Source organism: Camelus ferus, chromosome 17, assembly GCF_009834535.1.
Source record: "Camelus ferus isolate YT-003-E chromosome 17, BCGSAC_Cfer_1.0, whole genome shotgun sequence".
In the NCBI taxonomy this organism is placed as follows: Eukaryota; Metazoa; Chordata; class Mammalia; order Artiodactyla; family Camelidae; genus Camelus; species Camelus ferus.
The window spans coordinates 39,738,526-39,764,754 of record NC_045712.1 but is presented as its reverse complement, the minus strand read 5'-3'; the positions used below and the strand labels follow the sequence as shown (position 1 = coordinate 39,764,754).

General features: G+C 44.0%; 2 protein-coding genes across 4 annotated transcripts in view; both read right to left on the bottom strand.

Moving 5' to 3' along the window:
• Positions 1 to 26,229, bottom strand: part of CCK (cholecystokinin) — a 101,646-nt gene that overhangs the window by 52,618 nt on the left and 22,799 nt on the right. The window lies entirely within an intron of this gene.
• LYZL4 (lysozyme like 4) lies at positions 16,052 to 22,741 on the bottom strand. Of its 2 annotated transcripts, none has more exons than XM_006181338.2 (4): positions 22,546 to 22,741; positions 22,319 to 22,468; positions 21,629 to 21,707; positions 16,052 to 16,121 (listed from the first exon to the last, which is right to left on the bottom strand). In XM_006181338.2, exons 1-4 carry the CDS (start codon positions 22,682 to 22,684, stop codon positions 16,052 to 16,054), a joined length of 438 nt encoding a protein of 145 aa, XP_006181400.1. In that variant the 5' UTR covers positions 22,685 to 22,741. The 2 variants fall into 2 exon arrangements, with proteins under 2 accessions (XP_006181400.1, XP_032315022.1); XM_032459131.1 differs by lacking the exon at positions 16,052 to 16,121 and adding an exon at positions 18,077 to 18,576.

Sequence of the window (26,229 nt, the reverse complement as noted above, 5' to 3'; positions counted from 1 at the left end):
TTTGAACAACTGGAGTTCAGCCTCGTTGGGACTTCTGGAAAATGGGGTGGAACACACCTCAGAGTTGTCCCTCCAGCAAAGGATGAGGAAGTTGGAATAGTTATTCACTCCAATGACCATCCACCATTGATTGATGGCTGCTGGGGGCGTGGCTTAACTTCCCAGCACAGCTTGCTTCTTGTGCTAGCTCAGTGGGCAGAAGTACCCAGAGAAAACCTTTGGGTAGCAAGTTGCAGCTGCTGGGAACTGGACATCATGGTGCCCACATGAATGGAAATGGTCAGGTGGGCCACCACCGAATCTGCTTCAAGGGCCCATAGCTCATCAGGAGAAGTCAGACCTGTCATATCAGGCCTGAGCTTGAGCTAGAATTAGGATGCAAAACATAAATTCAGGAGCTGGTACAGGCAGCCCTGGGACATGGGGAGTGAGTCAGGAATGAGGTAAGGATAATTTGTCATCAGTTGTCCTGAAGTCCCAAGCCCTGTATTCCTGGGTCCTGGCCATGGTGTGAGACAGGTCAGCTTTCTCTCTGTCGAGACAACCTGGGACTCTGTTGAGAGATTTTCTCACTCGTTTCAAAGAATAAAGGTCCCTGTTTCCCACACATACTCTCATCCAGCGTTCAACACCTGTTCTTCTGATTCATCCCTAGCATGAAAGGAGGCATGTATGTGTGTGTGTGTGTGTGTGTGTGTGTGTGTGTGTATTTGTGTGTGTATTTGTGTGTGCAGGTCCTAGAAGGACTGCCTTGAGGACGACCACTTCTCTTGTCAAGTGCAGTCATTTCAGAGTGGGCTAAGCAGAACAGTACAATAAGAGATGGGCAACATGGAAGGGGTGAAGAACAGAATTAAGGAGCCCTGTGCAGGAGAAAGGGGCTGAATTCTGTGTGACCACCCTGAAAGGCTAGTGGATAGAAGTATTTGGAGATGCCTTATGCTGTATAAGTCAAGTGTCAGAAAGTCCCACCAAGTTTGAATTTGAATGGATTACTTGAATCCCTGAATGCTTTGCAGAAAGAATTAAAAAGTGTTAGGCTTCTTGACTTTCAAATGTAAGAATAATGAAATGAGAAAGTAACATCAAAATGCCTCACCATCCTCATGGAAAAATCACCCAGGAAAACAGCTTTCAGAATACAAGTTTCATCAGTGCCTTCCTCAGAGTGTATAAATATACGTACTGATAGTAATACCTATCATTATTATCAGTGATAAGATCACTATTGCTATTTTAGCAAGCACCATTTCTGGAGAACCTCCCATTTTCCAGTTACCTTGATTTTCATATCTGATTGCACTGAAGCCTCACAAGAATTCAGATATGCAGAAATAAAAGCACTGAGACGTTCACTGCTTTGCTCAAGGCTGCACAGCAGTTAAGTTGTAGAGCAGGGATTTAGCATCAGATTTCTGAGGTTCCAGAAAAAACCTGCTCTTTTAAACTCTTCACTCTATGTACAAGGTGATACACTTGAAACTGATTTCCTTTTAGTGGTAAAATGTTATTCTTGTAAGTACTGAGGTAATTTCTTGACCTCTTCATCTACTCTTTATCACAATCAGAATTTGCAGAATCCCCACAGCCACATGGAATCCATGGTTTTGATTCAAATTCCAGACTTGTTGACAGTTCCAAGCCAACCAACTGACAAGGCTACAAATTTAGACCAGATTCATCATGCAAATGTGCTTACACGGGCCTACATGGTGTTTAAAAGTAATCTGAAGTTACACTTACAACTTGGGAAATTTGATATTAAAATCAAGATTTCCAGGTCTTTTTGAAAAATCAGAGGATATACAACACTGAAGCGGGCTCCCTCTTCTGTTCACCACAGTCCCCACCCATCTCTACTGCCTCCCAGCCATTGGTGCCAAATGAACAGGAGCCCCGTAGCATCATGCTTTGCACTGTTTTTTTTCCTTAGAGTCAATTAGATGTTTCTAATTCCTTTACCCCCTCAATTGTTTTCTTACCTTCCTGGCCTCTGTAGGCATTTGAGGTTTTGACATTTAAAAATCAACTTCCCCTAGTTTGGTTCTTTAGAGACACCAGGAAACCACCCTGGGTTTTACTTTGTGCTCTCTCCTGTGCTCTTATCCTGCTAAATGGCACAAAGTCACCAACTCACCCTCTAACAAACGTTCTTAACACTGTGGCTCTAACACTCATTATTGTGACCTCAGGCGACTTCTTCAACTTCTCCAGCCTCTGCTTCCTCATTTGGAAAATGAGTCCAGGTCACTTAGCCTCGGCAGTTAGCCATAAGCCAAGCCAAATGTTTGCCCAAAACACTGAGAACTGGTCTGCCCAAGGAGCAAGTCAGCAAATCATCTGATTCTTTAAAGTATCCTGTTTTTGTTGATCAGCTCTCATCGTGTCTCCGTAACAGGATTTGACAGGATATTTAGCTCTTGTCTCCCCAGCTCTCTGCTGCTGCAGCTGGAGACTGAAACACCAAGAGGCAAGAAGGGTGGGGAGAATGGGAACTAAAGCAGGGCAGGCTGGGGCAGGGGCTGGGGGGCTGCATGAGAGTACATTCAAGAGAATGTGTTCTTTATTAGGAGACTCTCACATGCGTCATCCACATGAATAGGAAAGCATGAATGAGGGATATGCTCATAGGAATTCTCCTATTAAAGAACATATTCCTTTGTCTCTCTTTCTGTCCTCTCTACTCTCCACCATTAGGCTCCAAAAGTAGTAGAAGGAAATAGGAACAAAGACACACTGACTGTTCCTTTTAAATGCGGTTATAAAGACAAAATGAAAACTTCAATTAAAACACAATGATTAAACAAAACAAGAGAACTTATCAAAGTTGTCGTTTGGCCTATTGGGAAATATATTGGTACTCTCCTCATAGGTACTCTGGGAGGATTAAGTGGGCTAATGACTCTGAGGTCCACAGCACAGCAATCCACATGCAGGGATGATGTCACGCTGCTTGGAGTGGGGCCACTGCCCAGCCTGTGGCCTGGATCTGCAACTTGAGTCAACTTTAACTCCTCCCTCCTGCCCACCCTCACAGCCGGTCAAAATTAAGATTCTACCTGCATGGTGACTAAAACAGATCCCCAAGAGTGTGGAAAGGAAGGAATTAAGGATGTCTTAAGAGTTTAGCCAGAAAATCAGCTCATGATTGAGTGAACAGAAGTGCAGAGGCCCCAGGCCCGCAGTGGAATCAACCCTTCGCGGAGAGAAGGGGTCCCTCGGTGAAGGTTGATGAACCAGGGAAGAGTACAGAAGGGGCGGAGGTCGCACTTTGGTTGGGACTTGCCCACCTTCTGCTCAGGAGAGGTTAGAGCCATTAAAAGCTCACATTCTGAGATCATGTTCACCAAGGGACCATTGGATAACCTGGCTTCCTAAGGAGCAATGCCTCCTGGGAGAGAATGTTCTCACCCTGTGCTCCAGACTGCTTGAAATAAGTAATTTTCTAATTACTTCCCAATAACTTCTGGGACTTAAAAGATTGAATTTCCGAGCTTCCGTGGCTGAAGGGCCAGAACCCAGATAAGTGATTCATTCTCCAAAGTCAGTGTCTCCTGGTGGGGGCTTCTCTGTATGGACAGTACCTGGGACCCCACGGTGACTGAAGGCTCCTCCCACTGGCAGCCTCAACCACCTCAACAAGACCTGACGTCTGGGGCAGAAGGTAGGATGCAGTACTGCTGCAAAACAGAATCAGGTTTGAAGCTCCCTGTGAGGCACCAGCAAATCTTATTCTTGATCAGGATGTATGGCCTTTCCTAATATTGCTGGAGAGGAAGGGGGAAAGTTCTTCCCCATATTAGCCTTAAAATCTAATTGAGGAAAATTCTGTTGCCTAGACAATGGCATATTAAATTGTTTAGCAAAAGCAAGAATTTATAAAAAAATTGTCCCTGATCTGTAAGAACTAGGGAACTTAATAAATCTTGCAGGATTTTCAGCCACACGTACGATATATCATGCTAAGAAATCGCATTAGCATGTAGATGAGATGGGCAGAGGGCTGCAGGCTCCTGAAGCAGCAGGACAATCATCCAGAGCATTCTGGCCTCTTGTGGAAATGAGCACGTCTCCCATGTATGCACCCAAGAGAAGGAAAGGGGGCGGGGAGACGAGGTATGCGTTGCATGTACTGATGACCTACTTTGTGCAGACACAGGGCTGGGAGTTTTGACTATATAATATCATCTCTTTGAACCTTCATGCTGTAAATCATTCGCTGTTTGTTTGTTTTTTTTTAATCTCCATTATATTAAGTTTGTTAGGGTGGCAAATGAGAGAAGCCCATTCTGGCTAGCTTAAACAAAAAGTAGTATTTACTGTGTGAATACTGCTGGATCGCACAGCGTGAAAAGGAAATGGCCAACCTAAGGCTGGAGAAGGGCCGAAGCCAGGGGCAGGTCTGTGGACTCAGCAGTAGGTTTGCTGACGGCCTCTCTGGTGAACTGACTTGTTCATGACTCAGCAACCCAAGGCCCAGCCCCTCAGTTCAAGGACAGAGAATGTGATGGATGCAGCCAAAATTAGCTTCTCCCTGAATCTGTCAGGGATGGCCAAGGGTGGGGACATGCAGTGTTGAGTAGAGAAAACCTATGCATGCTCATCCACACAGGATTTGTGAGCTGCTCCCAGAGGTGGCAAAGAAGCTTGAAAAAAGGAAAGCCAATGCTGAAATGGCAGGGCATCTGAAAGGAGCCAGAATTTCTTGATAGGATAATAAGTTGGAACTTTTGGGGAGGAAAATCTATCTGAAATGACAGAAAGTGACCCCAAACCACAATTTTAAGGGCCAAGGCTCACAGGGAAATCATAAGTAATTTCCTGACATCTTTTCTAGGTCCTATTTCATTGGGCAGAGATCACTGTAGAATATAAAATTCTACAGAAATAAATCTGCCTGGGCCCAAAGAAATAGTCATAGGAACGGTTATTTACATTTTCCTTTCAAAACACTCAATGGGAGAAAATTCCTGAAAGCTGAGTCCTGGTCACTGACTTTCATCAGAATTCAGAGATTAAACTCAGATTTGTGCTTGCTTCTTATTCTGAAGCACATAAAGCTAAAAGGGGCAGAAACATCCTTGGGGTCACACTGTATTCTAACAAGCCTCTTAAAAGTTTTAAAAGTGCTAACTGGAGCAAAACAGAGCTAGCCAATTACATTCTATTGAGGAAAAGGAATAAGAAAACGGAAGAAAATTCTGAGAGCACATATAGATCACTGACTGTGCACCAAGAATGGTGGTCAATTGTAGATACATAGTCTTTTTACTAATAACTAGTATTTATGGACTGCTTCTGTGATTAGGCTCTGCAGTGTCCCCATGGCTGATCTATTTCTCTTGTCCCTTGCTCAATAGTCTTTTTTTTTTTTTTTTTGGTGGGGGGAGGTAATTAGGTTTATTTATTCATTTATTCTTAGAGGAGGTACTAGGGATTGAACCCAGGACCTCATGCATGTTAAGCATGTGCTCTACCACTTGAGCTATATCCTCCCCTCTCAATAAAGTCTTAGAAAGCTATCCCTTAATCACTGAATGGACTAAATTAGCCCACAGCAGACAATATAGAAATTGTGTGTGTGTGCGCGCGTGTGTATGTGTATAACTTTTACAGACAGCCTTTCTTCCAGGGAAGAGATAGTCTTGGGCAAATGTCATTTACCAGGATTTCACTCTATTGAAGATTATACGTCATATTTATATTTAATTATCAAGAAAATTATTATTGCTATTATTGAGATAATACTAACTAGAAGTTATTGACTAGTGTGCACCATGCACTGTGTGCATTTCATTTAACCCTCATATAACCCTAATTATTATATTAACTTTCCAATTTCCCTACACATTTCCCAGTTTTTATGGATCAGGAAACCAAGGCTCAGAAAAGTGACCAACTTTTCACGGGCATCCGAGACTGGTAAGTCATGGGGCTGGAATTAGAACCCAGATCCACTGACTCCAAGGACCCTGCTCTAAACCACCTTCCTCAACTGCCTCCATCTTAGCTTAAAGGCGTTTTCTAAAACATAAACTTACAAGGACAAGCAAAAGAGATAGCTTGACAGCATGCTGGAAATAAGAAAACAGACGGACGTGTGGTGACTGACTTAGCAGAGCCCCGAAAGGAGGCCCTGTGGCCAGTTGTAGAGCAAATGCAGCCTGAGCTGCCTCTCGGAACCCCCGAGGCTCAGGAATGGTCAACACCATTTATGTCTGGGAGTGTGGGGAAAGGTGGGGCCAAATGGCTCAAAGTCTACTTAAGAGTCAGTTAGACCCCAACTCTCCTTTCCCACCCTACACAGCCAGGTGCTTGTCCCTCACCATTCTAGCTGAAAACTGTCATTCTCTTATTTGGAGAGGGTCTGGACTGAGTGCATCAGGCACAGTTCAGGGTGGGAGCAACGAATTGCAACCAGGAGGCTTCAAAAGCTGAGACCCAGCCCACTCCTCATTCTTTCCAAAATGCCTCCAAGAATGGGAAACCAAGCCTGTACACTCTGGATCGGAGGTTCCAAGAGCCTTTTCTGAAGACTAAGAGGGCAAACTTAAAGACCTGACACCAGCAATGCCTGCAAGGAGGCTCCCCCAACAGGCCACCTTATGGTAAACCCGCACCATCTCCAGGAACAACCCATCATGGCCTTGAAGCTCCCAATCAGCTTCTTGCTGTACCCCCCTTTTATAAGCCAGCAAGCAGGGAGCTGCAGACATCTGAGAAAATACTTCAAATAAAATAACAAAAAAAGAAAGAAAAAATTTAAAAAGAGAGAGACTCTGCTGCAAGAAGAAACTAGCAACAAATATCTATCATGAAAGAAAACACATATAACAGGATGCTTAAAAAGGAAAGAAAAAAGAAACATCCAGAGAACAAAGCCCTTAGAAGTTAAGAAGCATGAAAACAGAAATGAAAAATCAATGCAAGGGCAGAAAGAAGAAGGTGAGGAAATCTCCCAAAAAGTAAAGGAAGAAATCAAAGAGAAAGATAATGGAGAGAAAATATTAAATACATGAATGAAAAACACAAGATGCAAAGAACCCAAATAATAGGAATGCTGGAAAGAGAGAAGAGAGAAATCAGAAAAGAAATTATTTACAGAATAGTCAAAGACAACTGCCCAGAACTGAGAACACAGGTTTCCAGATTGAATGGCCCCATTATATTGGACCTCTAAGCACATTAACGCATGTCCTTGTGAAATTTCACAAACTTCCAGAATGAAAAGACAGATCACATACAAAGAATTAGAATCAAAATGGCTTCAGACTAATCAGGAGCAATGTAATCAATATTTTAAAGGAAAACTCTTTTTGATGTAGAATTCTACTCCCAACCAAAGTATCTATCAAGTGTCAAGTGGAATAAAAATGTTTTCAGACAAATCTCAAAAAATTTCAAAAAAGCCCCATGCACTCTTTCTAAGAAAGCTTGTGGAGGATATGCTCCAATAAAGCAAGGGAGTAAACCAGGAAAGAGGAAAGCATGAGCTTTAGGAAACAAGGGATCTAACCCAGATGAGAGGCAAAAGTGATGGTGGTGGAGGAAGGTTCCAGAACAACAGGTATGCATGAGGCAAGAGGCCAGTGAAGATGGAAGCAGTCAGAAGGCACCAGAAGAGAGATTTCACCAAGATCAACTGAAAGAAAACCTAATATACCTGAACATTCTGAGAGGAGAACTGGACAATTGGAGAAAAGTTTGGGGCTGAAGGAGTGATAATTCCATGGGAAACTAAGCAGCAAAGAAGCAAAACCAGATAATAATTCACCACAGAGAACACGTTCTTCAGGAAAGGGAAGTAATCAGAGTACACTCTGTGGCTCAGCTGTGGACAGCATTTTCATAGCCATGATGGAGCCCAAACATTGACAGAACCTAAATTATAACTGGACTATACTGTAGGATGGGAGCGTCCGAGAGGGTCTATGTGCACAGGGGGGATAAAGGAGCAAAAAAGAACTGACCCTCCATGTTCCTAAGGTGAGGCAACCCCCAATTTTACACAAACCAAGAAGTAGGATAAGCACACACTCTTCAGAGAATTAGACGCAACTACCAAGAGCATCAGCTGAAACAGTTGGACATGTTTTCTTCTAAAGAGAGGAAAGTGAGAGAGAGAACGATGAGTGTTAATTTTCACATAAGACCTATTTTGCTCTTTATATTTTATATATACATATAAAACTTGATGTAAAAATTAAAAATTAAAAGAAATGAACTGCATTAACTTATATGTTTTTCCCTGCAATAAGTACTTAACAAATTAACCTAATTAAATCAGACCTCTGTGAGGGTTTGTACAGTCCTTTTTGTTTCAAGTAAATGAATCTCCTAGCAAGGAAGAGACAGCATCAGGAGCAACAACTTGCTTCTTTGTTCCCCCCTGGGTTGTAGAGCTGGCGGCCTGGGAGGTCCCTGTGCCAAAAGGTTCCAGACGCAGTTTGGGCTTCCCCACTGGGCTACATTTGCAGAGATTTAGAGGGCAGAGGGGAGGTAGCAGACATTCTCCATCTGACAGAAGCTAGTAGACATCGAGGCTCTGCAGGCCAGAGTTCTTACAGCAGCTGTGACGTCCCCCACCAGACACCTCACTCAAGGATGTAGAGTTGCTGAGAAGTCGGCAGCAGTTTCCCGCAAGACTGAGACATCATGGTGGCAGCAGCAATTTACTGCGTCCTTCACTAGAGCTGCAGCGGCGAACCTAGAGGTGGCTGACTTTTGCCTCTTTAGCTCTTCCAATTAGTACTGCAAGCAACTAATTTCATGGAGCCTCTGGAAAGCCCTGATAGAGTTGCAACTTAGTGTCCTATCCAAGAAATAACTATTTTCCTTTTGAGAAGATCCCACCTTGCTACTAGGGCTGGCCATAGGAGATCAAGTGACCATATGGGCTGAACTACTTGTTGTGAACTTGATGTCTTCCGATTGTCTGTGCCACACCAGAAGCTGCAGCACACCATCATTAAGTAAAAGTGACACATATGAGAGTGGGCTTAATCAGGTCCTGAAGGTACAAGTAAGCTGCCTAAGCCAGGTGGCTCAGATTCCTGTAGTCCCTCTACTCCCTCAGTCCTCACCTACGGCTCCAGGGGAGCTCTTATGACCAGCTGGCTGAAGGGGAAAAATCTTAGGCCCAGTTCATGGATGTGGTGCCGCACCCACTAGATGTAGACTGCTATAGCATTATACAGAGGGAAGTCCTCCCTGGGGGGCAGAACTTAAGCAAGCAATACGGTGGGTTGTCCATTTGGCCCGGAAAGAAAGGTGGTCGGGGAAGACACTGATGCTGACTTCTGGGAAGTAGCTAAGGGGTTGGCTGGATGGCCTGAAATTTAGAAGGAACAAGACTGGAAGACTGGTGACAAAGAAGTCTGGGGAAGAGACGTACAGATGGGTCTCTTCGAATGGGAACACAATGGAGGATATCTGTGTCCTGTGTGAATGCTCCCCACAGGGTACCTGTGACAGACGGGGTTTTCAGTAATGTGGTAGACAAGATGAGCTGCGGATGTTAGCAGCCTCTCTACCCAGCCACCCCTGAGGAGCAAACAACACGGCTATAGCAGCAGGGATAGAGTTCATGCATGTCTTCAACAATGTGGATTTCTCTTCGCCAAGACTAACCTGTCCAACCTACCAATAGCACAGGTCACTGGTGATGTCCTGATATAACACCACTTCCCAGAGGAACCAATTAGCTGCTTGGTGGGAGGCTGATTACATTGGATCTCTATAATCATGGCAGGAGCAGCTATTTATATACTGACTGGAATGTTTTCCTGCCCTGCCTGCAGTGCTTCTGCCAGCTCCACCAACCACAGGCTTACTGAATGCCTTATTGGTTGTCTGGTATCTGCACAGCCCTGGTTAATCCCAAATGGTCTAGACTGCAGGCCTCTTTCTAGAGCAGATGACCCCTGGCCAATTCTATGGAATGTATTAATTAAAGAAAAGTGAACTTTTCTGCCCTTGGGTCAATGAACAAGATGAATCAGCCTATCAGCATTACTTAGTAAAATCACTGGCCTGACAGTTTGCCTCTAATTTTGATGGGTAGAGGGTGGGGACAGATTTGAGTGGTTAAGGCTGATCACATAGCTGGAGTGAGTTTACATGACCAGCTCACTATAAGATACCCTCACCATGAGCAGGCTTCCTATGGTACACGTCCATCCTATGTAACCTAGAATTTCGAGGACAAAGAAGCCTGCGCCTGAGATTTCTGGGCCCTTTTCAATTCATATCTGTTTTCTGCTGCTGCTGTACTATGTAGAGATGTCTATTAGACAGTCAAGTGCACTGTCTAATAAACAAAAATACCAGGTATTTTTTATGTGAATTTGGAGCTTGAGAGAAGAAATATACATATTTGGAAGTCATAAGCATAAGAATGCTATTTAAAGAATAGACAAAAACAGAGAAGTAGCCTGAGGATTGAGCCTGGGTCCCTCCAATATCGACCAGGAAGAGACACCAACAAAGGAAGGGAAGGAGTAGTGACCAGTGAGATGGAAGAAGCACCAGAAGTGTACTGTGTCCCCAAAGACAGAGAATCAAGGAGGAGAGAGTGATTAACTGTGTCAGATGCTGCTGAGAGCAAGATGTGATGTGAGAACTGAGCATAGGATTTGGCAATATGGAGATCATTGGTAACTACAAGAGATGTGTTCCCAGTGAGTAGGATGAAGGAGAAAATGGAAAGTAATGCAGAGAAAAGAGGGAACTTGGACAATTCTGTTGAGGAATCTTTTGAGGAAATGAGAGGCCACAGATTTTTAAAAATAGGAGATATTACAATGTTTTTATGACTATGTAAGCAATCGAGTAGGGAAGGAAAAAAGTGGTAACGTATTACCATTTGCCTCTTGTAAAGTCTGACAGTAAGCAAGAGGGGATGGGATCCAGGACCCACAAGGTGGGGCTGACCTTAGCCAAGAGCATCACTAGTTCATCCATAACCACAGAGGAGAGGGAGGAGTGAAAGGGAGGGCAGATGTGTCAATGAGAGCCTGCAGATGGTCTTATCTGATGGCTTTCATTTTCTTGGTGAAATAGGAAGCAACATCATCAGCTAAGAGGGTGGATGGAGGAGGAGGTGTTGGAGATATAAAGAGCAGGGAGAAGTGTGAAATAGATGGGAAATGTAAAGGCCCTCTTGAAAATGGTTGTCAAGAATCCTAAAGTGACACCAGTCAACATGATGCTGGGTTTTTTTCCCTTCTTCGCCAAATACATAGAGCTACTGGGGTGCGAGTGCAGAGTGGGTAGACAGCTGGGTTTACCTGGGGCTAAGTAGCCAGGTAAGCAGGTCGTAGGAAAGATGGGCAAGGGAGGTGAGGATGTGTGCATGACATCATGATGGCAGCTCTGGAAACTCACAGGGCAAGAGAAGACATGAGGAAGGTGAGGGGCAGAGCAAAGATGATAGGGTCAATCCTTAGGGATCACATGGAGTCAAAGAATTGTTGGAGTTGCTATGGCAAGATATGAGGAGGAGTTCAAAGAGTGAGGTGTTCAGAATTGAAATTTTGGAGGTGGTGGAGTTATTAGTAATGACTAGGCTGAGGTATGGTCATGGGAGTGGTGGCTGAATTGAGTCAAGGACAAGATCTTTGCAGGCAATGAACTGTAGAAACTGATAAGTCAGGATACTGGTAGCTTGTCTCCATAAATACTGAGGCCATTGAGAATGACGACCCCAGCAGCGGTGGGAAAACAGTGAGTCAGGAGCCAAAACCTTCAGTGAATGAAGGGCAGAAAAAGGGAGGAGCAGCACTCACTTCCCCACAGCTAGACGAGTCTAGGGAGGAAGGAAGAAGCAGCAACGAGGAGAAGGAGCTGACCAGCTCACCTCTCACCCCAGATGCACGTTGGATTTGAGATTCAAAATAAAAACCAAACACCACTTGGGTATGTAATTTGGTGTAGGCATTATGGAAAACAGTATGGAAGGTCCTTAAAAAACTAAAAATAGATTTACCATACGACCCAGCAATCCCACTCCTGGGCATATATCTGAAGGGAATTCTAATTCAAAAAGATACATGCTCCCCAATGTTCATAGCAGCACTATTCACAATAGCTAAGACATGGCAGCAACCTAAATGTCCATTGACAGATGATTGGATAAAGAAGCTGTGGTATATTTATACAATGGAATACTATTCAGCCATAAATAAGAATGAAATAATGCCATTTACAGCAACATGGATGGACCTAGACATTACCATACTAAGTGAAGTGAGTCAAATATCATGATATCACTTACATTTGGAATCTAAAACAATAATACAACTGAACTTATTTACAAAACAGAAACATTCACAGACACAGAAAAGAAACATGGTAACCAAAGGGGACAGTGGAGAGGGATAAATTAATTAGGAGTTTGGGATTAGCATATACAAACTACTATAAATAAACTAGATAAACAACAAGGTCCTACTGTATAGCACCAGGATCTATATCCAATATCATATAGTAACCAATAATGGAAAAGAATCTGAAAAAGAATATATATAACTGAATCATTACTCCATACACCAGAAACTAACACAACATGTAAATCAACTATACTTCAATTTAAAAAAGAGAACTAGCCAAGGGGAAAGTTCTAGAAAGCAGTGCCCTGTGAGCAAGACACTATCTTCTTACTCCAGTAACTGACTTGGCCAAACTGCGCTGCAGGACACACACGGTACTAGAGAGCAAGGGACACACACGCACAACGCTCCAGACCCTCTGGGTGGCAGATCTCGGGCAGCGTCTTTACTCAGACTGTCAACATGACACTGGGAAGCAGGTAAAGGGCCGAGGACTCAGAGGACCCCATCACCTCACTGCTGTCCCGTCAATGCCACCACTGTATGCTGGCCCAGCCAGTCACTCACTTCAGTCTGTAGGTAGGAAAAACAAAGTTCAGGGAGTTTAGTGACTCAAACCGTGGCAGAGCCAGAAACAAACCCTGTCTTTTGACTCTTCTAAACCCATGCTCTTTCCACTAACCGGTTTCTCCCAAGTTTCCCAAAGATCAGATTTATCTGGAGACACTTTTTAATAGATTCCAAGGCCCTATACTTGGAAACAGAGACTTGGTAGATGTGGGCACGGCCCAGGAATCAGCATTTTAACAGCCACCCCAGGTGATTTTCATCATGACGGAAGTGTGGAAACACTGTAAGTCGCTTCACTGCCCTCTCTACTGATTTATTTTGTGTAGTTGAGAAAGTTACTTCATCTCCCAAGGCCTCAATTTGCAGCCTTTGAACCAGGCACTACAACAATGACCTGTTGTTCTATGCCAGTTGCCTAAAAATTCTTAAATGCTAAGTCTTTCATTAAAAAGCTGGAGATCTGATTTTCCAGCTAATGAATGGAATGGAAAATTAACACCAATACAGTAGCAGAGTTTGAAGGGGCTGTGTTGGGGAGTTACAGGTTTTGGGGACATACTCATTCCATCTCCATCACTTACCAGGCTGGAGTAAAGCCAGGTTATTCAGCCCCTCCAAGCCTCCACTTCTCCACCTGTGATACGGTTATGATTCACATCTACCTTGTAAGATTTTGCAAGGTCTGAAAATAGTGTATATAAAAGCCTTTGTGTACTATTTATAAAATTAAGAGTTAATATGAGAGCTGTTGGCGATAAAAGTAATAGGAATGGGAGTTGTGAGATTTTTAAATCTAGCTTTGATCATTCTGTAAACCAGATACGGAGAGCTGGCCCCAGGATGCGTGCTCACCGTAACACCCGTTATCAGTGGCTTTGAGAGCACCACGCCAGGAGCTAATGTTGGGAAACCCTAGAGAGGCCGTTCCAATCAATACACTAACATTTGCTTTGTTTTCAAGCCTCATGCCCATGTTGACACAAGTGGCCATTAGAGGACGATGATGAGCCAGGACAGAAGTAATGGGCTGGAAGGAGGCGGCCGCACGCACACAGGATTTGGCACTTGAGGAGATAGTGTTTTAATCAATTGCAGGTTGTTGTTAACGTCCGAGTTAAGGTTTGGTTGAGATCAGGTGCATCATCACACCTGGGCCACCCTGGGAAACAAGGCAAGTTCCCAACTCAATAGGAAGACTGCCCTCAGGGTCTCGAAAGCTTCTCATTGACCTCAACGGCAAACGCAGCCGCCAGCAGGAATTGTACTGTATGATTTGTGCTCTGTGGTCGGGAACTACCGAATACCCTTTACTCTAGAGATGGGGGAAAGCCACACAAAACAACCGATTAAGCTGATCAGTACTGAATGTGAGTAAAAGTTCTGCCTCTGAAATTCTTATTTGCAGCTCTTTCTTCGTCTTTCTGAAAGTGACCAAGATGCAAACAAAAGGAGGGGCTGACTTGCTTTCGGTGCTGCCTGCCTGTAAGATGGCCATGATTCACTCCCATTGCTCACTTTTTGTCTAGATGCAGCAGAGTAACAAGGTGGGGGGTGGTTATAGTTTGTCCACTAAATGGATTATAGTTTGTCCACTATACAGATACTGTGCAGTTGTAGGTATGGAAACATTAGACCACAAAATAGTAAGTGAAAAAAAGCAAGGTACAAAACTGTGTACACAGTAGTAGTTCATGTTTACAAGGAAAAAATGTGCACACGCCCACACTGAAGTGGGAGGGCTCCGCCCGGAGAGACTGACACTACCATCCCTTCATCAGGGTTCTCCCTGCGTAACAATCATGAAAACCTCTGTTTCCAGTGGGGATGAGGAGCATGTGTAACTTCCTTCTTTATGACTATCTGTACTCTCCAAGTTTTCCTTATTAAATACATGTTGTTTAACTTTAAAAGTGCAAAAAATGAAAAAGGGGCAGCCACAAACAGGCACTACAGTGTTCTCTGGATCAGCTGAAAAAAAAATGGCAATATCTAAAAACCTGACAGTAGAGGGTAACGTTAAATAAAATCTGGTGTATTCACCCAATGGCATGCTAGCTGGCATTGAGATGTCATTCTGAAGACTCTAGCACATTGGTGAAGCAGAGGCTGTGCACAGCCTCTCCCCATGCCACTTCTGTTCTTTCCCTCCTGTCCGAGGGCTGGAAGGTTAAGGACTATGTTCCCCCATCAGAGCCTGTGTTCCCACAGGTGACCTGGCTGCCGAGCAGCAGATCTGCTGCTGCTGCTTCTGCTGCCAGGACTCAGGAAGCTCAGGCTGCCACCTGCTGCACCATCCTGTGCAAGGATTCTGCAGGCCACTCAGCCTTGGAAATAAACCCCTTTCTGCTTAAAATGGAAATACACATGGGGAAAGGTTGATTACCATGTTTTCTTCTTTCTAAAAAGCAAGGTATAAAACTCCCTCTACAGCGTTATAACAGCCTTGTTAGAAAAGAAGAAAAATCCCTATCAGAAAAAAGGCCAAAGGGGAGTGCAATGAAAGCATGACAGTGACTGATGGGTGGTCTTTGGCTTCTAAAATCATGTGAGGACTCTTCTGGTTTACGGTTCTGTATTTTGCACAATTCCCCTAGCATGAGTATGTACTGACAATTTTTTAAAACTTAACTTTTATAAGAAAGAGCAACTGTCACCAGATTCTGTCCACAGAAGTGCAGAGAGGATTTCATGGTCTCCTCACTGCCACCTGTGTGTCCCAGCATGGACACAAGCTGGGGTGGAGCCCTGCTGGTGTTGGCCTCTCCCCCTCTCTTCTCTTTCCTTCCACTGTGTCTTTTCTTCCTTTCCCTATTTAATATTGACATTCATGGACACATCTTGTTTTCCAGATGTTTCCCTTCCTTCAAATCCTCCACCTAAGATTAAACACTAATAAAGCATGATGATGGGAAATCATGATCATCATAGTAACAATCAGAGTGTACTAAGACAAGTGGAACTCTTTGGCCCAGGATGAATAACTAGCAGTTTATTCTGCATCCTGCATCCCTGGATGAAGCAAACTCGTGCCCTTTTCCATGTGGAGTTGTCAAGCTGTGAGATAATCAATGTGATTGAGGGAAGGCAACAAACAGGAAAGCATCATCATCTGGAAGATGCCAGTGGCGAGTGCAGGGAGGGCTGCCCGGCAGCTACAGATCGCATCCATCCAACCACCGCGCCAGAGTGTCAGAGTACCGGCAGTTCAGGGACCAGGAGCGCCTGCAGAGAGGAAGGCCAGGGAGAGTGAACAGGAGGGGGCCCCCACAGTCAGAGCTCGGCATCTCTAGGGAGCTTAGCCCCCGCTGGCCCATTTACACCCCCTGCCTGGCCCTGGGGCATTTGAGTGGGCACATTTCTGAAGGCTTTTGTGCATCCCAAGTCCGTCTCTCTTGCTGTCTCCCCCACCCGCTGGCATGTGTGCTGGAGCTCCTTCTATCCTTCTGCTCACAACATCCCCCTCCTTCCCACAAATCCCACACTGTGAGATGGGGAGGCTGAGCTATGTACTGAGAAATCCTTCTGCAACCCCGCAAGATAAGTATTTTTAACTTTGCTGAAGTGAGCATCAGAGAAGCTCTGTGATTTATATGGTTAAGTACTAGGCAGACCCTAGTTCTGAAATGGGAACCCTTGTCCCTGGCCAGGGCCTCTGTCACTTTCCCATACACCTGCTTCATGCCTCACCTCTGCCTAGTCAACTGGACTGAGTTTCTCAAATCTCTTCTCCTGGTGCCCCTAAACATGACCCCCCTATTACCAGCCCCTGGGCCAGTATCCAGACCCCAGGTCCTCATATCCCAACCTAGAAGGTGCAGGAGCCACCAGGCCAGCACAGGCCATTAGAAATCTTGTTTAGTTCATCCCATTCCTCGGCATGAAGCTCCATGAGTCTTCTGGGGTAGGGGCTCCCAGAGTTGGAGAAGGGGCCATGGCCCCCTGGCCTCTCATAACTACAAAGCAGCAGGGAAAACACACACATCCATATTTCAGAAATCGCAGAGCTCTCCAGAGCCCTGGGCAGGCACTGCAGAAGGGACTCCTGGGGGCACACAGAGCCTGGGTCTTCTCCCTTCCTGTCTGCCCCAACTCCACAGAGCAGCCTGATCTGAGCTCTGGAAAACCCCAGTAACATTAGCTTAATAGGAGCTCAACTCACTGGGAATCCTGAGCGATTAGAGGCCTCGATCAGCCTGGCCCAGCACATCTCTACTTAGTGCCATACAATGAGGATGATTTTAGCTCATTAGTGCTTACCCAAGGGGGCCAGCCAAGCTTCCCAATTAATTAGAAAGTTGAGGCTATGTACGAAAGATATTTCAAACACTCAGAAGACAGTCAACATTAACAAGAGGATTCCCACTTTAAAATGCAATCTATTAAATCAGTGAGAAAAATGGGTTCATGAAAAAGTGGTGCTGACTATTTACAATAGCTAAGACATGGAAACAACCTAAATGTCCATCAACAGATGACTGGATAAAGACGATGTGGTATATATATACAATAGAATACTACTCAGCCATAAAAAGGAATAAAATGCAGTTAGCAGCAACATGGATGGACCTGGAGATCGTCATTCTAAGTAAAGTAAGCCAGAAAAAGAAAGAAAAATGCCATGATATTGCTTATATGTGGAATCTTAAAAAAAGGACACAAATGAACTTATCTACAAAACAGAAACAGACTCACAGACATAAAGAACTTATGGTTACCAGCGGGGAAAGGGGGTGGAAAGAGATAAACTGGGAATTCAAAATCTGCACATTTTGGGGAGTGATGGAAATGTTAGCTATCTTGATTGTGATGGTGGTTTCATGGATGTATATACATCTATCAAAATTCATTAAATTGTACATCTGAAATATATATAGTTTACTGTACAGGATCCATACCACAATAAAGGTGTTAAAAAAAAAAGTGGTGCTGAGACTACTGACTAGCCATTTGAAAAATAGGAAACTGGATTCCCTATCTCACTTTTTATATCAAAATAAATTCCAAGAAGGCCCAATATTTAAGAATTGAAAACAAGGAAATTTTACATTCTAATTTATTTCACAAAAACTTAACATAGGGCTATTTTGTGTTAGGCACTGGCTTGATTTCTTTATAATCCTGCAGTAGGAAAGACTTTACTAACAAGATTTCCTATAAACCTAGAAGCCATCAAACTAAAGACTGAGGGATTTCATTCTGTGAAAATGTAAAACTCTTGCGTGATGAAAATACAATAAATAAAGTTAAAATACAAATAACAGACCTGAAAAAATAGTTCACATAAGTATCAATGACAAAGGTCTAATAACCTTGATTTTAAAAGAACACATATAAAATAGTAAAAACTAAAGAAAACATTACCATCCCAGGAGAAAAATGGGCTTAAGGATATGAATAAGCAGTTCACAGAAGACTAGTCAACGAATATATGAAAAGATACCCGACAAGATTCTGTGCACTTTAAAAATGCAAAGCAAAACAGAATGGTATCATTTTACAAGTCTTAATTTCCAAAAACCACATAAATTTGAATGCTCCGGGCTAGTGAGCTGGGGAACACAGGCCCCCTTCTCATGCAGAGAGGCTGGAGGTGCCCCTTTCTGAATTGCCGATTTAGCAATCTCTCCGATGTTTAGATGCACCAGAGGCCCCAGCAAGTCTTCTGCAAGGGATTTCACTGAAAGAACAAATTCATACAAATAATAGCAAGATGCTCATCGTAGAATTGTTTGAAACAAAGTGGAAACAACGTAAGTGTTCATTAACAGGGACTGGTGGATAATGACTTGCAACATCTATAACCACAAGGTACCAAGCAGCTGTTCCAGGAGTGGCAGAGACCTGGAGACAGAGATATGCCAGGATTCACAAGCTCTGTTAATAAGTGAAAGAAGCTAGGTGTAGGTCAGTGCAGGGATTCCACATGAGTTTGAAAATATTTGTGCACTGATTTTTCTCTGATTTATAAGACGTTAACAGTGGTGACTTTCAGGAGGCTGCTGATAAGAAAGGAAAGTTTAATTTTCATTTTTTGTTTTTAAATATGTATGTATTATTTTATTTTTAGAAATAATAAATTAAAAGTAAAAAATTTTAAATGGCTTCTGGATAACTGCCCTAAATGCAGTCTTCAACAAACATTTAGGGGCACCTATTATGTGCCATGCAGAGAGCTAGATGCTAGAGATTCAGAGGCAAGAAAAAAAGGCAAAAATCTCTGGCTGAACTTAGCTCCAAAAGACACAGAAAAAGATAATAAAGCAACTACAAAAGCCACGACCCCTGAGATGGACACATCTTCTGTTGCCAGATTCTGGACAGTGTCTCCACTGCTTACAGGGCCTGTGGATTACAGTGAGGACCACCACTCAGGCTTCCACTAGTGAAATGAATCCACCTGCAGGTCAACCCTTCCCCCGCTAACTGGCCCTGCTCAGAAACCCTGAGTCTGCCCCACAGAAGAACTGGACAGCGTCCTTTGATTGCCTCCTACATAACCAGAGCATGGATCCCCCATGTAAATCACCCTGGCAAAAGCTGACACTTACAATAGTGCAGATCCAGGATCAATTCCAGCCCTGTGGTCATGAGTAAGTTACTCTACTTCTCTGTGCCTCTGTTTCCTCATTTTTAAAGTGGGGATAAGAATACTCACCGCAGAGGGATTTGTGAAGGTTAAGTAATGCTGTTTATGTAAATATACAAAGCCTACACCTTAAAGCAGTCAAGAAATTATAGCTATTATTGAAAGATTTCCACTGTTGTAAGATAATCTTCTATTGTAAGAGGCATCAATGATTTATTAACAACTTTAGGGGAAGGACACAGAGATTGCAAGATAAACCTAATTTCAGATATATTAAGATGTACAATTTGGAACTGAAGAAATAGGACGTTGTCTCTAGATCTAGATTACAATGTCTAGAATCAACCAGGCAGTCAATTATGAAATGCAGGGAGGAAAGGGTGGAAAATACAGGGGAAGGTGTCAATTGGTGGTGACACAGTGTCTACTGGGTAACGGTGGCCCACCTCGATGAGTGGTATAGGTGAAGGTGGTGCAGTGCACGCTGGAACTGGGGGTTTTCATGTGTTCCCTGGTTCAGCTAGTGAGAAGGAACCAGGCACATACATCAGAAAAGTCTCCAAACCAGAAACTGGGCCAAGAAGCATGTACGCCAACCTATGCTGAGATGGACATCTAAGAAGGGAGTCTGACCATCATTCAAATAACAGTGATCAGAGCCAGGAAAATGTCAAACAACCTACCTATTGGCAAATACTGAATATGGTAAATCTGTTCTTATTCAAGGAAGGATAAAACTAACATGGGACCCATGAGAAAGATTCCAAGAAGGAAAGGGAGCATCATAATGAAATTCGGAGGAGCATTCTTCTGAAGGTAGCGTACTGCAGGATCCAGAAGTAAGGCTGTTAAAACTGACATCCTCAATAAGACGAAACCAGATATGACTTCTGGAGGAAGCCATGGGAGAGAAGAGAGATACAAAGGCAACAGTTTGAATTTAAAAAGGAAGATGGATAGACTAACACAAAATTGCAAAGCAACTAAAAATCTACTAACCAAAATTCAACTCCCATTTATGATTAAAACAAAATTTAACAAACTGGAAATGCGAAGGAACTCTCTTAATCTGATTAACAACATCTCAGAAAACTTAAGGAAAACACACTTAATGATAAAATATTGAACTTCTTCCCTGTGAGACTGGGTTGAGATAAGGATGCCATTATCATCACTTCCATTCAACATTTACTAGAGATCCTAGCCAATCAATAAGGCAAGAAAAAGAAAGAAAAGTAGAGCCCAATGTGAAAGGTAAAAGAATAAAGCTTTTAGAAAAGAAACTAAGGAGAATGTCCTTATGACCTAGGAATAGGCAAGTCTTTAAAATAACCAAAAGTAACTATAAAGGGAAAGTAATGATAAGTTAGACTCGTTAAGACTAAGAACTTCTGTTTAGCAAGGCTCCATTAAGGTGAAAAGTAATCCACAGAATGAAAGAAGATATTTGCAATACTTGTATCCAACGAAAAACTTTTATCCAGAATATATAAATAACTCCTAACAAATGAATAAGAAAAAGACATACACAAAAGAAAAACTGGCAAAACAAACAAACAAACAAACAAACAAAACTTGAACAAGCACCTCACTAAACAAGATATCTGAACAGCCAATAAACAACTGAAAAATTGCATTAGTCATCAGGCAAGTGTAAAATGCAAACGAAAATAAGACAAAATTATTATACACCTATCATGGCAAAGGTTTTGTAATTGGTCAGAGTGCAGTAAATGGGCATTTTACCTAACTCTTAATATTAGTATAAATTGGTACAAGCTTGCTGGAGAGTCATTTCACAACAAACAGAACTTTAAAAGTATTCAAAAACTTTTGCAGAAATTTATATGAAAGAAATAATCAGAGATTTATTTCAAGGATGTTCATCCTAGCATCCTGCAGGACCCTAAACAAGATTTGAGGGGGAAAAGATGTTCAACTTAAGACAATCTGATAATTATTTCCTTCCTGCTGTAGTCTTGGGGTGGCAGACCTCAGTGGTGTCCTACTGCTTAACTTGATGAGTGGGATCCCACTAGTTTGGGACTTCAGATATGTAGCAACCAAGATTAAGATTTAAGATAATGGGTAAAATAATGGGTAAAAGTCATTAACACAGGCTACTTAAAGATGTACCACTTACCATGCTCCCATCCCTCTTTTTCCTTTTACAATTTTCTTTGCACATTCAATTGTCTCATTTAAATTCGGATTCAGTAAAGCTGTAAAGAAAATAAAGTGGAATGACACCATGCCACCGCCTGGCAGCCAAGTCAGAGTGATGTCAGGAAGGTAGCAGGTACTCACAGTGGAGAGGCTTCCATATGATTCCAAGAATAAATCTACCCCTAGATTTTTCTCAGACAACACTGGGAGCTAGCAGAGTGTGGTCACCTTTTATTCAATCAATTGATTTTTTTCTTGTAATTCTTATAACAATATTTTCATTCAAATGTACATGTAGTGTGAATATTCTGTGCTAGGCAACATAAGAAGCCGTGGAGACGGAATGAGAAACACAGTAAATCCATGCCTGCCTCCACAGAGCCTGCAGCCTAGAAGCGGGTAGATACAGACTGTAGACAATTATAATACGAAGGATACCTGGACCGATGGGGGAATGCAGCAATGAGTGGGTGCACCTATTTCAGACTTGAATAAAGGGTCAAGGAAGGCCTCCCCTGGGCCCCTACCTTGGATTTGGCTCAGCCCAGCCTTTGCCAGGCCCTCCTCCCAGCTCCAAACTTGTCAGCTCTGGCCGCTGGGAAAGCAGACCTCCGAGCTCGATGTGGCAGCCCCAAGTGCCCCAGAGTGGAAGAAGGGAAGGACCTACCAGAGCAGGACACGTGGCAACGGTTCTTGCCATGGTCACACCAGTCATTGTTGCGGATCTGAAAGAGGCCGTAGCCGGTGAAGTTACCATTCGAGTTGTCGTAGACGGCCGTGGGGTTGAATTTGCTCTCAAAATAAGCCAGGCACACCCCTAAGACAGAACAGGAGCTGTGTGGCTCAGAGGAGAACTGGGGAGGCCTGGGCAGGGGGCCGAGAGGGGCTACTCACAGTTTTCAAGGCTGTAGCCCTCAAAATCACTCAGGCCTCCTTCGTGGAGCTTCTTAGCCACCACACAGCGCCCCAAGACAGCAGCACCACTTGGAACCACCAGGTACCCAATAAGGGAGAGGACCACGGATGCCTTCATCTTCTCCAGCTGAGGGCAACGGCTGCCAGGTGAGGGAGCCGCGTCACAGATAATTCCTACCAAGACCACAGGGCTCTGGTGGAAAAGAAGGGTGCTGTGGGGATGGGGGTGTGCAACTCAGTGTGTTCAGGGAAAGGGGAGGTCCTCCTGGCTTAACCACAATCCTCCCCACCCTAACTTTCTGCTTCGTATCACTGCAAACCCACAACACCTGAGGCCTTGCCTCTCCTCCTCCTCTGACCTCCTGATTCCTCAGGAAACTGCTCTCCTAACGGTCTCCTTCCCAACCCCTACCCTCTCTCTTTCCCTCCAGCAAAACCCAACAGATTCTTCTTGGGTTTTTTCCTCACTCATTTCTCCTTGACAGTAGATACAGGTGCTCCAATCCTTTCTTCCCCTTTATTGTGAAAGTAGAACTTGTTCATTAAACACATTTTGGAAAATAGAAAAAGAAGAAAGAAAAAATATTTGTTATGGACCCACCCTACTCGAGCACAACCTCTACTGTCCGATTGAATTATTTCCACCACTGCCTTTTATTCTGGAATATATTCCGAGCTGTGGTCCTAACCTTTACAGTCTTGGTTTTCAACAAACTAAACTCCACTGAGCTTTTCTCTTGCTGTCCTCACAGAGACAAACCCTGGTCCAGCCCACACCTGCCACTGGGTCGTATTGGAAACAGCAGACAAGTCCCTTAGCCTCACGGTCCTCTGCTTTCTTGTCTGTGAAGGGAGTAGGGTAACTTGTTGGATGCTCCAAGAATTGACTCTTGAGTTCATCCTGCTCCATTTCTGCTGTCACCACCTAAATCCACCTCAACACCATCATGTAAACTTGCTTCATCACTGCAGACTGAGTCATAGCCCAGCCTCCTGGTCTCTCCCCCTCCAAGTGGTGTTTTCTACCATGACTGAGGAATGTCCCTAAAGCACGTGCAAATGTCACTTTGAGAATGCTGCTAGCTCCCTACTCCTTACTGTAGCAAACCCACACTTGGTTTTCTGAGCCCTCTATAATCTGGCCTTTCTCTGCGGCCCCTCCGTAAGGAAGGACCAATTCAGTCAACCTCGAACTCCCACACGGCTCCCTCTCTGTGCCTCTCTGCACCTCCCCACGCCACTTCCCCCACGCCCATGCTCCTGCTAATTCTTACCTCCGTGCCTTCACACATGGTTCTTCCCAATGCACAGGGCCCTACCATGCCTTTCCTCACCCAAATATTGCCCGATCTTCAGGTCTCTACCCTGTTGCCACCTTGTTGAAGACTAATGTAATCCTCCATGAACATTTCCTCTCAGAGTCCCTATTACCCTCAGAATCATTTCTAGAACACCTAACCAGTGATCGTCCTGTTTTGTGCCATGTCCCACCTCTCGGACCAGAATGGGCAATTCGAAATTACGACGTGTCTTCTTTCTAGCATGCACAGCCCCTGACACTGCATAAATGGATATCAACTGGACAATTAATTGCACTCTCCTGTTGGTCATCATTCATAGGTGTATGCACAGCCTCCAGCCTATATTTACCTACAACAGGAGTTCTCGACATCGGCACTTAGGCTGGAAAATTCTTTGTCCTGGGGGCTCTCCAGTGCACTGAAGATTGTTAAGGAGCAGAACTGGCCTCTAGATGCCAGTAAGTCCACTCTCTCAGTTGTGACAAACAAAAATGTGTCCAGTCATTGCCAAATGTCCCCTGGGGCACAAAACTGCCCCCCTATTGAGAACCAATGACCTAAATGTTTAACTTAGGCAAAAGTCAGAAATAAAGAATTAGAAGAAATGCACCTTCAAACATTTGTCTAAACTCTCAAGCTGCATGATGAGTTACAGACATGACCAGTACACCAAATACATTGTCAAGGGGGGCCTAACACTTACTTGCTCAGACTTGAGAGTCACATTTCCTGGTTCCAAATCCAGGCCTTACCTCCTCAGTATCTGGGATCTTAGTGATCTAAGACAGCAAGCCTCTCTGTGCCTCAGTGTCCTCATCTATAATAGAGGTTAAAATAGTACTCACCTAATTGGGTTGATTTATACAGTAAATGGATTAAATCTGCAAAGTACTCCCTCTCCTGTAGACATTCATCTTTCTGAGCTCTGGCTGCACTGCATGCCCTTAGCTTAATCACTGAATTTCAACGCATATGACAGAAGTCCATGTTCACATTTACCAATGGAGCAAACAATATTTCCAGGCAGCTGTCTGTCTGCCAAAGGGCAGACCCCATCTCAGTTCACAAGAGGCACGCTGAAGCCTCTCTCCTTCCCTCTTTCCCAGCAGCCAATTCATTGGGAGCCCTGTCCCTGATTCTTCCAAAACCTATCTACCTCTGGGCATCTCCTCTACCACCACCCTCGTCTGGATCACCATCACCTCTGACTTCCGTAGAGGTTTCATAACTATACTCCTACACTCCACACTCCTCTCCTGGCCCCCCTCCCTGTTCTTCAAGTAGCATCTAGAAAAGCCTTTTGAAAAACATGTTTCCAGTTACATTACCCACCTCCAGTGGATTCCCCTTGCACTTTAAGTAAGATCATAACTCCTCAACCTGGCTGACAAAACCCATCCTGCTCCCAAAACTTCTCCAGTCTGGTTTCACCCCTTTCCCCTACTGTTCACCTTCTCGCTGCCACATTCTCCTTGCATATTTCTTTTTTTGAATATGCCAATCTCACTTCCACCACAGTCCCTTTGCGCCTGCTCTTCCTTCTGACTGGAACTTCCACCACAGAGTTTGCCCCTTCCTGCATGGTCTCAGCTCAAATGAGCTCACCACCTCAAACAGGATCCCCTGCACTTCCCCATCACAGAAAGTAGTTTTCATTTTCTTTGCAATATAAGTCAACTTCAGAAATGTCCTTGTTCATTTGTCTACCTCCCATACAGAGCGTAAGCACCAGGGATGCAGAAACCGGGCCTATCTCTGCTTTATTCTCAGAACTTAGAACAGAGCCTGGGGTATGGGAGGTGCTCAGTGAATCTCTGGTGAATGAATGAACAAAGACCAACCCTTCCCAACAGAACTGTCATCGGAGGAGCAATAAGTGAATCTGCTGCTGAGTGTCTCCTGCAGCTGGGACTGTCATGCCTGTCCTGGTCCGTGCTCACCATACCTGCACTCACCAATACTCCCACAGACCCTTGGTGCCTCCCCAGGGGTGGGGAAGAGCAGCCACTGTGGCAGCCTTGATGTTTGTCGCAGGAAAGTTGCTCTTCCTGTTTTGTTCCCTGGATTTTTCAGATGCCACTGCCTTGATAACCTATTGCCCTTCACCCAAGAGCTTCTAAACCATAAGTCCTTCCTCGTGACTTGCTCTTGTAGAATCCTTTCTATGACATCAGTTGCTATGCACCAGAATATTCCAAAACAGGGAGGGGTCAGTCACCATCGCATTTGTATTAGTTTTCTATTGCTGCTGTAACAAGTTACCTCACACTCAGCAGCTTCAACAACACAAACGTATTATCTTCAAGTTCTTGAGGTCAGAAGTCCAATAGGGCTCACCGGACTAAAAGCAAGGTGTTGGCAG

Excerpts from the sequence above, each read along its gene's own strand:
- LYZL4 (XM_006181338.2), bottom strand. The coding sequence starts at position 22,684 with ATGAAGGCATCCGTGGTCCTCTCCCTTATTGGGTACCTGGTGGTTCCA. Across the intron at positions 22,469-22,545 it reads GGGCTACAGCCTTGAAAACT|GGGTGTGCCTGGCTTATTTT; the intron begins GTGAGTAGCCCC and ends GTTCTGTCTTAG. Across the intron at positions 21,708-22,318 it reads TTGCCACGTGTCCTGCTCTG|CTTTACTGAATCCGAATTTA; the intron begins GTAGGTCCTTCC and ends TTTTCTTTACAG.